Source organism: Ovis canadensis, chromosome 18 (assembly GCF_042477335.2).
Source record: "Ovis canadensis isolate MfBH-ARS-UI-01 breed Bighorn chromosome 18, ARS-UI_OviCan_v2, whole genome shotgun sequence".
NCBI classification, from domain to species: Eukaryota; Metazoa; Chordata; class Mammalia; order Artiodactyla; family Bovidae; genus Ovis; species Ovis canadensis.
The window spans coordinates 36,140,693-36,154,447 of NC_091262.1; the positions used below are offsets into that span (position 1 = coordinate 36,140,693).

Below are 13,755 nucleotides of genomic sequence, written 5' to 3' on the forward strand. Positions count from 1 at the left end.
GTGGGATCTTAGTTCTCCGACCAGGGAACTGTGAGCATTTCTAGGGAGTTACTGGGCATGAGGGTGGGTTTGTGCTTTGCTGTGCTTAGTCACTGAGTCGTGTCTGACTCTTTGTGACCCTATGGGCTGCAGCATGCCGCTTCCCTGTCCTTCACTATCTCCCAGAGTTTGCTCAAACTCATGTCCATTGGGTCGATAATTTCATCCAACCATCCCATCCTCTGTTGTCCCCTTCTCCTCCCACCTTCAGTCTTTCCCAGCATCAGGGTCTTTTCTAATGAGCTGGTTCTTCACATCAGGTGGTCAAAGTATTGGAGCTTTACCTTCAGCATCAGTCCTTCCAGTGAATATTCAGAGTTGATTTCCTTTAAGATTGACTGGTTTGATCTCATTTCAGCCCAACCGAATCTCACGAGTCTTCTCTAGCACCGCAATTTGAAAGCATCAATTCTTCGGTGATGACTGGCTCTAAACTTTGCAGTCTGACTGATAGGTATATCGGTTAAAGTTTATATATAAATATATGCATGCATGTTAAGACACTTCAGGTGTGTCTGACTCTTTGTGACCCTAGGGACCATAGCCTGCAAGGCTCCTCAGTCCATGGGATTCTCCAGGCAAGAGTTATTGTAGGTGTGAATAGGTGCACATGATGTCTGCTGTATGCATTATTTGCTTTTTAAGATGTCTTAGCAATTTTTCCATGTCAGTAAATAGAAGTCAACTTTTAACCTAGTACATAGTACCCTAAATAATTATTTCATAGAAATAAACAAGGTGACCTAATCATTCCCGTAGTAATAAACATTTGGATTATAAGAAGGGAAGTGTGCTCTTCTCAATGGTTCAGTGATAAACTACGCTTCCCTAGGGTTGCCTGTTGAACAAGAGTTTAGTGTGAGTTTGTAGAAAACACTCCACTGGCATCTGAGGCCACATGCACACAGCAGGGATTGGCGGAGACAGATGTAAATATACTAGAGTGAAAAGAGACCAGTGGGAGTAACAGTAGAAATATTTGAAGAGATATCTGATAATCTTACATAATTGAAGAGAAATATGAGTTCTCAAATTAAAAGTACACTTGAGAATGAAGCAGGATTAAGATAAACCAATACTGATACATGTAATAGAAAAACTGAGTAACATCAAAGATACAAAGACTTAACTTAAGAGCTTTGCAGGGCAGGAACAGAGACCCAGACATAGAGAATGGGCTTGTGGACACAGTTGGGGGAGGGGAGGGTGGGACGAACTGAGAGAGTAGCATTGACATATATACACTACCATGTGTCAAATAAATAGCCAGTGCAAAGCCTCTGTATGATGCAAGGAACTCAGCTCAGTGCTCTGTGATGATCTAGAGGGGTGGGGTGGGTGTGGAGGGTGAGAGGGAGGCTCAAGAGGGAGGGGATATATGTGTGCATACAGTTGATTCGCATTGTTGTAGAGCAGAGATTAATACAGCACTGTGAAGCAATTACATTCCAATAAAAAAAGAAAAAACTATAAAGCAAACATTTTCCCAGTTGCTGATGATAAAATATAGCGTGAACTTGTGGTTCTGTCGCTCAGTCATGTCTGACTCTTTGCGACTCCACAGACTACAGCATGCCAGGCTTCCCTGTCCTTCACTATCTCCTGGAATTTGCTCAAACTCATGTCCGTTGAATTGATGACACCATCCAACCATCTCATCCTCTGTGGCCCCCTTCTCCTCCCGCCCTCAATGTTTCCCAGCATCAGGGTCTTTGCCAATGAGTTGGCTCTTTGCATCAGGTGGCCAAAGTAGTGGAGCTCCAGCTTTGGCATCAGTCCTTCCAATGAATATTCAGGACTGATGTCCTTTAGGATTGACTGGTTTGATCTCCTTGTAGTACAATTCAAAAGCATCTGTTCTTTGGTGCTCAGCCTTCTTTACAGTCCAACTCTCACATCCATACGTGACTACTGGATAGCCTGAGCTGGCCCAGCCAAATCTTTGTGTATCACTTCATGTTGTTCATATGTGTACCAGATCTCAAGGCCATCCTCAATATGCTTAATCGTATGCTCTGTATAATAGTAAAATGCCTTTAAAACTTTAATTTAAAAAATATTTAAATAATGTCATTGTTCTTATGGGGACATAATACATGATTACTAATTGGATTGGTGTCTAATTATTCTCATTTTAAAGATGTAGAGTCTGATGCACAGAGTGATTAATTTTCTTGAGGTCATATGGAATCCATGAGTATAATTGGTGAGATATTTTGAGTTTCTCAGATAAGTAATATCATGGAAAAAAAGACCCCTGCTTATACTCCTCCCCCCCAAAACATAACTAAATGACAACAAAATACTCAAAGGAGATATAGCAACCAATGGCAATATGTGCCTACTATTGGGATTTTAATTCAAAGACACTATAACAAACTTTACTATTAGATATTTCATGATATTAGAGGATTACCATTAATTTTGTCTGAGGAGCCATTATGATTTTGTATAAATATGTAAAAAATGCAATAAACACAAACATAAAACTAAACTATAGATGAAATTACATAAGGTCTAGAAATGGCTTCACAGTAACATGAGGAGTAAATGTGATGTGATGGAGCGAGTGTATATCAAAAGCAATAACCATAGTATAATCATGAGAAAAATCGCAGACAAATCTCAGCTAAGGGACATTCTACAAAAAAACCAACTAGTAATCCTGAAACATATCAAGGCCATTCCAAACAAGCAATGCCAAGAAATCATCACAGTCAAGAACAGCCTCAGGAGACAAGGTAACTAAACCTAATGTGGTAGCTGGATGGGATCCAGGGCAGAAACTAAGAAAACCAGAATAAAGTATGTTTTAGTTGATAATAGAGTATCAATTTGGCTCATTTACCGTGACACAGGTACCATACTATTAATAGTAAAACATTAATATCAATAATATATATTTTTAAAAGAACCTAAAGAGATTAACAACCATTTGTAATAAGTGAACCTTGTTTGGGTCTTGATTAGAACACATCACCTATAAGGACATTTGTGAATCAATCTAGTAAACTTGATAAATCTGTGTATGATGCTGAAGCTCCAATACTTGGGCCATCTGATGTGAAGAGCTGACTCACTGGAAAAGACCCTGATTCAGGGAAATACCAAAGACAAAAGGAGAAAGGGGCAATGGAGGATGAGATGGTTAGAGAGCATTACTGACTCAGTAGACACGAATCTAAGCAAACCCTGGGAGATAGCGGAGGACGGGGCAGCCTGGTGTGCTGCAATCCATGGGGACACAATTTTTCGACTGAAGAACAGTGGGCTCTAGCAAGTTTCTGTTGAATGCACTTCCACCTTCCTATGAACAAGAGTTTTAAAGTGGTCATCAGAGCATCCCTTAATCTTCTTCCATTTTACCTTATCTTCTAGAAACTTCTTAAAGCATTTAGTGTGTGGAAGGCTCTCTTTCTCAGTTCCCAGTGCTCCTGTAGATTTCCCCTAATTAAAAAAAAAAAAAATTTATCTGCTTCTACTGGGTGGAATTCCTGCTTTCTTCCTTCAAATCTTTATTCAAAAGTTAGAAGCTTATGAGAGAATTGTCAACATTAACAGTCACTGATTATCCTTGAGCCTTTCTTTTCTTAGCTGCAAAGTGGAAATCACCCTGTAAAGCTGTCGTCAAGGTGAAAGGGGGTGTGGCATGCATCGGGATATTAAGATTGACATGTATACATAAGTATGTATACAATAGACAACTAATGAGAACCTACTGCATGGCACAAGGAACTCTACTCAAGGCTCTCTGATGACCTAAATGGGAAGGAATTCCAAAAAAGAGGGGATATATGTATACATGTAGCTGATTCACATTGCCGTACAGCAGAAACTAACGCAACTCTGTAGAAGCAACTATACTTTAATAAAAAGTAAAAAAAAAAGATTTAGTAATGGCATGTATGTTGAGTGCAGCACAGAGCCTGGAGCATGTTAGTCGCCCAGTCGTGTCTGACTCTTTGTCTCTATGGACTATAGCACGCCAGGCTCCTCTGTCCATGGAATTCTCCAGGCAAGAATACTGGTGTGTTGCCATTTCCTTCTCCAGGGGGTCTTCCTGATCCAGGGATAAAACACTAGTCTCCGTCACTGCAGGCAGTCTTCACCATCTGAGCCACCGGGGAAGCCCACCTGGAGCATAGTGGAAACCTAAAAAACTACAACGGTTTTATTGTTGTATCTCTAAGGTATTATTTAAACCACCATGGAAGCATGGCTAGAAAGGTAGGAGTTTAGCAATTATTTGTAAAAAAAGTATACTGCAAATCTGCTTACTATATAACAGAATTATATAACAGATATGCAACATGTGCTCTAACTACAAATACAAATAAAATTGTGAAAATGCCTCCTCTTTCTAAAAAGCATACGAATCTAATTAACATGCCACAGTACTCAATCAACAGTGTAGAATTTAACTCTGGGTGTTTGCATTTATTGCAGTTGGCCATGGATGAGGTAAGCAGCCTGCAAGGTCCAGAAACATCAGGAAGCAATATACTTTCTTTTATTTTTATTTTTTATTTTTTAAATTTTAAAATCTTTAATTCTTACATGCATTCCCAAACATGAACCCCCCTCCCACCTCCCTCCCCATAACATCTCTCTGGGTCATCCCCATGCACCAGCCCCAAGCATGCTACATCCTGCGTCAGACATAGACTGGCGATTCAATTCTTACATGATAGTATACATGTTAGAATGTCATTCTCCCAAATCATCCCACCCTCTCCCTCTCCCTCTGAGTCCAAAAGTCCGTTATACTTTCTTTACAGATTCTCTACATGAATCAGGTCAAGTCTTGAAAAATAATTTCAAAACCATTCTAATCAAGCTTTCAGACTGAAGTTGAAATAATGTTAGTAATGGTGATGATGGCCATAACAATAGTTCATATATAACTGCTAAACTCCAAACTTTCTAGCCATGTGTCCATGATGAGGTTTTAATAATAATACCATTACAGACACAATAAAACACAGTTGCCGTTTTCAGGTTTCCACAATGCTCCAGGCACTGTGTAAACTCAACATACACAGCCACTAATTCTTTTGTTTCCATTTTTACTGGAGCTCCCTGGGAAGCAGGCTGACTGCTGAGGGAGACCACTCTGTATGATTGGAATTCATGATCCCAGCCTGATCACAGGAAGGATTAAATGTTAGCACTATCTTTCCTGAGATTCAACAAGACAAACTAGAGCTAATTATGATCAGTCTTATTAAATTCCTACCTTGCCAATTTGGAAACTGTGATAAGTGCAGACCTGGTATATGTGAAAGACAATTAAGATATATGATCCAGTGCTGTCAAGTGGAAATTTTCTATTAATGGTGCACCATTGGATGATACAGACCAATCATTCACGTATTTAGTTGCTAAGTTGTATCTGACTCTTTTGCAACCCCAAGGACTGTAATCCGCCAGGCTTCTCTGTCCACGGGATTTCCCAGGCAAGGATTCTTTACCACTATGCTACCAGGAAAGCCCCTTATGTGAGTTTATCATCTCTCAATTTTGTGCACTTATTTTTTACAGATTTTCTTTTTTTTGGTATGGTTCATAGGTAAAGAATCCATGTGCCAATGCAGGAGACTTGGGTTCAATCCCTGGGTTGGCAAGAACCCCTGGAGAAGAGAATGGCAACCCACTCCAGTATTCTTGGCTGGGAAATTCCATGGACAGAGGAGCCTGGCAGGCTACAGATCGAGGGGTCCAAGAGTCAGGACACAACTTATCAACTACCTTCATTAGATTTGTTACAATATTGCTTCTGCTTTGTGTTTTGACTTTTTGGCCATGAGACATGTGGGATCTTAACTCCCTGAACAGGGATCGAGCCTGAACTTCCTGCAGTGGAAGCTTAAGTCTTAGCCACTAGACCACCAGGGAAGTCCCTGTGCACTTATTTTTGACTCCTAAGTGCTGTGTGCTTCAGTGTTATAAAGGTTCACCTCAGGGTGAAGGAATAATACTCATGTGCCACAAAGCATGGGTGGTTTTAAGATGGAGAGAGGTTCATGAGGGCACCAGCAAGGATGCAGCAGGGTGGCTTACAGAAGGGGTGTCAGTCTGTGCTGCACACATCTTGGGAAGATGACCAAAATTCCAGAGCAGAGAGCTGAGCTGGTGAAACTCAGAGTCCCTCTGCAGGGATGACGTGGAAGCAACTCTCAGAAGTATGGCCCTAGGGCACATCTGGATGGCCAGGGTTTAAGTACATACACACTGCTGATACTGTGTATAAAACAGAGGGTGGCTCAGCTGGTAAAGAATCTGCCTGCAATGCAGGAGACCCAGGTTCCATCTCTGGGTCAAGAAAATCCCCTGGAGAAGGAAATGGCAATCCACTCCGTATTCTTGCCTGGGAAACCCCATGAACAGAGGAGCCTGGTGGGCTATAGTACACTGGGTTGCAAGAGTTGGACACAACTAGAACGACTGAACACCATATAAAATAGATAACAAATGAGATAACCTGCTGTACAGCTCAGGGAACTCTACTCAATGTTCTGCAGTGAACTAAATGTTAAGGAAAATTTTATAAAGAGCATATATATATATATATATATATATATATATACACACACACACACACACACACACATATACACATACATATAAATATATGGGCTTCCCTGGTGGCTCAGACAGTAAAGAGTCTGCCTGCAATCCAGGAGACTGGGGTTCGATCCCTGGATTGGGAAGATGTCCTGGAGAAGGGAATGGCAACTCACTCAAGTATTCTTGCCTGGAGAATCACATGAACGAAGGAGCCTGACGTCCATGGGGTCGCAGAGTCAGACACAAATGAGCCACTAACACTTTCACATATGTATAGGTATAGGTGATTCATTTTGTTGTACAACAGAAACTAGCCCAACACTGTAAAACAACTGTGCTCCAATAAAAATTAATTTTAAAAACTGTGAAGAAAACAAAAATTAAAAAAAAAAAAAAAAACAGAGCACCTGTTGAGCTTACTGAGGCCCTGAGTATCTGTGGGCCTGTGACCTCGCAAAGCAGTGGTTTCAGTGCAGCATAGAGAAAGCCTCTGTTCTCCTTGTTGGTTTAACCATACAATACACAATCCTGTAAACAAATTAATTTCCCTGGGGACTTTTGAAAGCATCCTAACTGTATTATCATTTTTTTGCATAAAGGAAGGTTAGCAAGAAAACAATTACAGAATGGACTTGAAATGATCTCCAAATGGCCATCAAATAGATGGCAGTCCACAGACATGCTGGGGGAAAAAAAAAGTTTCTCTTGTTAAATCCAGATCTGTTTATTCTGAAAGCTCGGTTGACCCTCTCCTGTTCTTTTTTCCCTTTGGGCAGAAATTCTTTGGCACCAGCGTTTAAAAAAATTTAAATGTCCACAGCCTTTGTGCTCTGTCCCCTCACTCCAACCTATTATCAAGGCCAAGGAATTCTCAAATGTGGCCTATTCTGCAATGAGCTGACCAGGCTGGGGTGGGGAGGATGAGTGGACAAGCCACTCCAGTATTCTTGCCTGGAAAATCCCGTGGACACAGGAGCCTGGTGGGCTACAGTCTATGGGTCTGCAAGGAGTCAGATGCTGACTGAGCAATTGAGCGCATGTACACACACATAAACAAAAATAATGCTAAACCTCAATTAACTAGAACTTTGATTCAAAAACAGTGCCTCTGGCAACCCATTCCAGTATTCTTGCCTGGAGAATCTCTTGGACAGAGCAGCCTGGTGGGCCACAGTCCATGGGGTCACAAAGAGTCAGACACAACTGACCAGCAAACACTTTTAGAAAAAAAGACAAGTAACAAAAAATAAAAGGATAATAGATATTTATTTATAATTCCAGGGGATGTCCCATATCAGTAAACTGTTCCATTTCTTGTCCCTTCTATGACTACTTTCAGTTACAATCGTTCAGTGTAACACACTGGAGGCAACTGAAATACCTCAAGCGTCAAACAACATTAACTTACCTCTGGCATACTGTACTTTTTAAGGCAGAAGTATTTTCTGCAGTTGTATTTTCCAGCAAAACTGAAGAGTTTTTGCCGGTTAATCTTCAGTTTACCAGACCACACATTTCAGAGTTATTCCAGTTAACTGAGCTTTACAGTCTTACGATCATATTACCAGATAGGGAAAAATTTCCCTTTTCCTCAAGCCATTTTAAGAGACCTCTGCTGCCAACACACCTCCCTATCTTCATGAAAATATCAAGTGATATACTACTTTGGATGGAAATTTTATCCTAATTACCATTTAGAAAAAATTCTTTTTAAGTTGATACTAAAAAGAATTATGATTTTCTGCACATCTTCTACAACTATTTGATAGAGCTTAATTATACATACATTTGTAATGAGATAATCATTTTCAAGGGAAAGAAAAAGTTATTTATATAAAAATTTTGCTTTATAAAAGTGTATAAATGTCATCCTGCCAATATACTTCCCATCCCCTCCTAAGGCAGCTGCACCTGTGACAGTGAGGTCATAAATATTAAATCTTATTTCTTGGATAGAACTATGTAGGTGTTCAGAAAGTATATTTTCCAGCAGGTGTGATTTTGTTGGATATCAAAGCAGTTGTTAGAGATGTTAGTATTTCATTCCATTCCTCCTTTTGTAAGATTATCACCAAATGTCGAATTGATGATGTCTGTTTAGCCAGGCACCACCACCATCACCATCATCATTTCAATTTTGGGAATTCTCAACAGCATGTCTCATTCAGAGAGATGGGTATAGTTTATATATACTATAAACTTTAAGTGATAAAGATTAAGTGATAAAGAATCCAGCCTTAAAGTACATCTTTAGATCCTCTGTTCATAACAGATTACTGTGAATTTGTACAAATTCAATTTTATTGATTAAAACTGTACTATGTAATATATTACTAGACTATTATGAAATATTTTTTCTATAAATGCACTCAAAATTTTCTGAGGCATTTGTTAAGCCTATTTCTAGCACTATGCCAAATACTAACAACCAGATATTTCAAAACTCCAAGGATGAAGTCAGCTTTCTTCATTTTCTGAAAATTAACTTTAGTAGGAATTCTGTGGAAATACTGACCTACCTCATCTTATGTAACCTTCAAAATAGTTCAAATAAAAACAAACAAAAAACACAAACAAGCTACATAAAACAAGAATCTTTCAATTATAAAACTGCTGAAATATCATGAGTCAGCTAATCTAAGAAATTATACAAGATAAAGCTGAAATAGCTGTTTTTTTTAAAACAATTAAACCCATTCTTTTTTCCCTTAAGGTTATAAGAAAATGGAAATCACCCGTTAAATCATGCAGAGATTTAAGTCACATTTATTTACCTAAGAAACCAAAATGTCTCTTATCTTACAGTTATAAATATTCATAACACTCAATCTCTTTTTTGTGACCAGTTCTTTATGCCGTTGAGACTAGACTGCATGGTACTGTTTAGCCAGGATGTATTGTAACGCTGAATTAGGTATTGTTCAGCTGGATGTTATAAAGCTGAATTATGTATAAAATATTATTTCTGGTATTTGCCCATCTTCTATTGAAGTGCCATTATTATTGCCAGGAGAACTAAAAAAGAAAAAGACAGTCTTGCTAGCAGTAGGTGTTTCATGCACCACTTTCTTCAGTCCTTTTGTGCCATAGTGGGAATCTGGACCCTAAATGAGAGCAAACGGTTCATTAGTAATTTTATTTAATAAGCACTCAACTGGACGTGGCATTTCAATTAGATTAACGATCTACTTTATTTCTTTATAGCTCTTGGATAAAAATGCATGCCAAGTCATTTACTGAAAAATGTTGTTTCTGCTACAAGCTAATTAATGACTAAAAATACTGAACACAGAGCTCGGGTATTAGAGAACAGTGAAATGGTTTTAAGAAAAACTGTTTTATCTTCTATTAAACTTGCAATCTCCTGCTCAAAGGGGCTACTAGATTCTTGTGGAGAACTAACCATTTCTTCCCAAGCAGAGCTGTGCTGAGAGGCACTGCTTTTCTCAAAGCCGTGGTACAATTTAGCTCCCAGCTTCCTGCCTTCCCTGCTTCCGCCAAGGATGTATTTTGAATGACTCTCAGCTGCTACTGAAACATGTACTCTGCAGCAAGAAGGATGAAACCCCAGGCCCCGCAGCTCACCAGGTAGAACATTCAGGAAGACTCTTACTTTGAGTGTTGCGCATGCCATGTAGCACAAGTTGGGCAGGATCTCTATGGGTTCTTTGAACATGACCCTGAATGTGTTAGCAGTTCCATCACAACTGAATCCAGTATCGTTTTGTCCCAGTGTTTGTTTTTTTTCATATTCAATGATCTGTAATTTTTAAAAGAAAAGTTAAATTTGAGTTACATCAACTGAAAAAGTTTCCTAGAAAATATGAAGCCCTTAGGAACAGCACAGCAGGCTTCTACTTCTTTCTGTTGTCATTTTTCTCTGCCATCTCTAACCACCAAACATGGCTTGAAACACGTGGTCAGAAAATGCATTCACCACAGTGAGGATGGGAGGATGTCAGATAACTGGGCCTTGGCTGTAGAAGAGCTTCTAAAAAGGACACATGGCTTGGGAACTGGTGTTAAAGAATGTGTGGATTTTAGAAACTTGAGGGGAATGAGCCTTTACTCCTTGCTAGCCTCTGTCTTGTTGCTGGGAAATTCCTGTAATGTCTTATGTGGATATTTAAAATATGATAATTCTGTCTGTCCCATAATCTGTGCCAGGCACTGAGACACCCTCAAGGAGCTTCTAGTTATGAGAAGACAAGTAAACAGGGACGATTCAGAACAGCACCTGCAGTAGGAGAGTTGTGCTTGAGATGAAGTGGAGGAGGACAGGAAACACTGATTTTGTCAGGAAGTGGTGAGGCTACACAGAAGAGTTTTAAAAGCTCAAGTCAGAGGTCCAGGTTATAAGAGAAAAGTCTTCATGCAAAGGCAGTATGTGTGGAAGCCAAGGCTCACAAAGCCATCTTTTTGCATACTTCAGATAAAAAGAGTAATAGGAACACAGGCTGAACCAGGACAAGCAGTGGAAGATCAGGACAGTGGCCACCTTGGGGGGAAAGAGAACAGAAAAGATCACGCCGGATGTCTGGGGTGCTGTAATGCACTAATCCTTCATCAGGCTGCTGGTTACACAACCGAGTCCACAGTATATGAAAAGGAAGTCATACACTTATAACTATGTGTACTTTTCTGTATATACAATTGGCCCCTGTGGACGTGGAGGGCTGACTGTATGACACCATTTTATATAAGGGGCTTGAGTATCTATGGATTCTTGTAACCACGTGGGGTCCTGGAACCAACCCCTCGAGGATACGAAGGGACCACACTGTATCACAGCTCAGTAAAAAATTTAAAAGAAACAAAAGACATGCTGGCACCCAGGAATGAAGTAGTGGAGACACAAGATTTGGTTGTGGCAATGTAACCTAGAGCAAGCCACTTCACTTCTCTGAACCTCAGTTTTATCTTTTAATTTGGGAAAAAATTTGTTTGCCTTCTTCCTAAGGCTACTGTGAGAATCAAATTGTAAAACTAGAGCAACAATCATAGCAACAGACTCTGTTTCAAACACTTTACAGGCATCGGCTCAACTGGTCCTCAGAACATTATAATGTAAGTACTATGCCTATCAAAGTAAACAAGGAAACTGAGGCTTACAGGGGTCACCTAATCTGCCCACAGTCACACCGTGGAGATAGCAGAGTTGAAATTCAAACCCAGGGAGATCTATCTGGTAATGTATCTAGAGGGTGCATAAGACCAGTCACTCAGTGGAAGAACATAAAGAGAAGTCCTATTTCTATTCATTTTCTATTTTATCAGCTAAGTACACCCATAACCCTGATGCCCTCCTTCAGTTTGTAAACAAGGGCTCTGGAGTCTCATGTAACAAGTGACAGGCACTGAAGGAAGAGAGGGCTCTTCAGCCATAGAGAATGATCATGGGACCCTTGCTCTCCCAGGCCTACAGATTACACAGCTTGCCTAAGTGGGTTTACAGATCCTATTAGATAGGATCTCAACAATATATAGAGTAAAACCGGGAGTGACCATGAAAATCTTTATATCCCTCAGAGGTCTTCTGTGATTTTTTATTTTCTAACCTTTAAAATCTCTCAGATAAACAAATTTCAGTGGCTTTTGAACCTATTTGTTAAAAATATTAAAACTGTAACTTTCTGATTTATAAGAGCAATGAATTGATATGAATGATATAAATTTATAGCTGAATTTCACTAGATTTTAGTGGACAGGATTTAAAAATGAGCATGATTTCATTAGCCCAGCCAATAAAACAATTCTTCCATTTGGAATGAGGTGTCTTTTTGAGGGGGCTTCCCTGATAGCTTAGTTGGTAAAGAATCCACCTGCAATGCAGGAGATCCTGGATTGATTCCTGGGTGGGGAAGATCCACTGGAGAAGGGATAGGCTACCCATTCCAGTATTCTTGGGCTTCCCTTGTGGCCCAGCTGGTAAAGGATCCATCTGCAATGTGGGAGACCTGGGTTTGATCCCTGGGTTGGGAAGATCCCCTGGAGAAGAGAAAGGCTACCCATTCCAGTATTCTGGCCTGGAGAATTCCATGGACTGTATAGTCCATAGGTTCACAAAGAGCTGGACATGACTGAGCTACTTTGTGAGTCTTTGTGAAGAAGTATCTTTTCTGGATGTCATCAGACAAGGTCTTTGAATTATTGTGTGGTCCTGAAGACTAATGATGTATTTTGATCACAAAGTTCACTCATGTTTTCAGTATTAAAAATAGAATGTTAACATTTTGGAAAGGGCAGTTTTTTCTGTTGATGGAAGTCTGAAATATTGTTTACTTCCTTTTTTCCTTTGTGTTTTTATTTATGTATAAAATTAATATAGTACTGCATAGGTGTATGTATATAGTAGATAAAAGTGCAATGTGGATGTGTTTCAAAAATAATTTTACTAACTAGGGCATGCAATGGAAAGTGTGGAGAACACTGGTAGACTGGGAGGGAAGCAGAGAGGTGCTTCACTTTCCTCAAGGGTAAGTGACCATGCCTTATCTGAAAAAAACTGAGGTGGATCAGACCTAAGAATGGGGCAGGGCACAGTCAGACCATCAGAGACCAGCGATGTCACCAGGAGTTACAGGCAGTTTCAAGCTCTAGAGTTCAAGTATCATGAAGAAAGCAGGTGGGTGTTTGCAGATAGCCACTGCAGATAGGAAGGGCTAACAGAAGGGGTTCCTGGACAAAGGAGAGCTCCTTATAGTGAATGGTTCTGTTAAGAGCCCCAGGACCCCAATTTTCTGAAACCACAAACTTTAGATCAATTGTAAAAAGGAATCCTCTACATTTAAAATGCTACTAGCAGGCTTTCTGATGCCTTTGATAATTATACTGAAACTTGGATTTCATCAAAACAATACCTTACTGCAAAATTACATTTGTTATATACTTCAGATGGTACAGAGTGGGTGAGAAAAGTGTACCTGTATATTCACTTGATAATCCGTGGGGCCATGAATAGAGCCATATAAACCAAATCCAACTATAGAGATTCTTCTGTTAACTGTGAACCTGAGGAAATGAGAACAAATATCAAATAATATACAAAATTCAATAAGCATTCATGTTCTAAATGCTTATACATTTTTTAAGTATTACTCAGCACATCTAACTTTGCTCATAATAAAGAAAACTATTAAAAATTAAACA

At 39.6% G+C, this 13,755-nt stretch overlaps 1 protein-coding gene across 2 annotated transcripts in view; it reads right to left on the reverse strand.

The window, feature by feature from the left end:
• Positions 1-7,853: 7,853 nt before the first annotated feature.
• BTBD1 (BTB domain containing 1) overlaps positions 7,854-13,755 on the reverse strand; it is a 90,249-nt gene continuing 84,347 nt past the window's right edge. Inside the window, exons 10-12 of one of the 2 annotated variants that reach the window (XM_069558947.1) lie at positions 13,530-13,617; positions 10,220-10,366; positions 7,854-9,710 (exon numbers count right to left, since the gene is read on the reverse strand). In XM_069558947.1, coding sequence (XP_069415048.1) covers positions 9,552-9,710; positions 10,220-10,366; positions 13,530-13,617 — 394 coding nt within the window. In that variant the 3' untranslated portion in view covers positions 7,854-9,551. Of the gene's footprint in view, positions 9,711-10,191; positions 10,367-13,529; positions 13,618-13,755 lie in introns of both variants that reach the window. The other variant, XM_069558948.1, reaches the window with a different exon arrangement.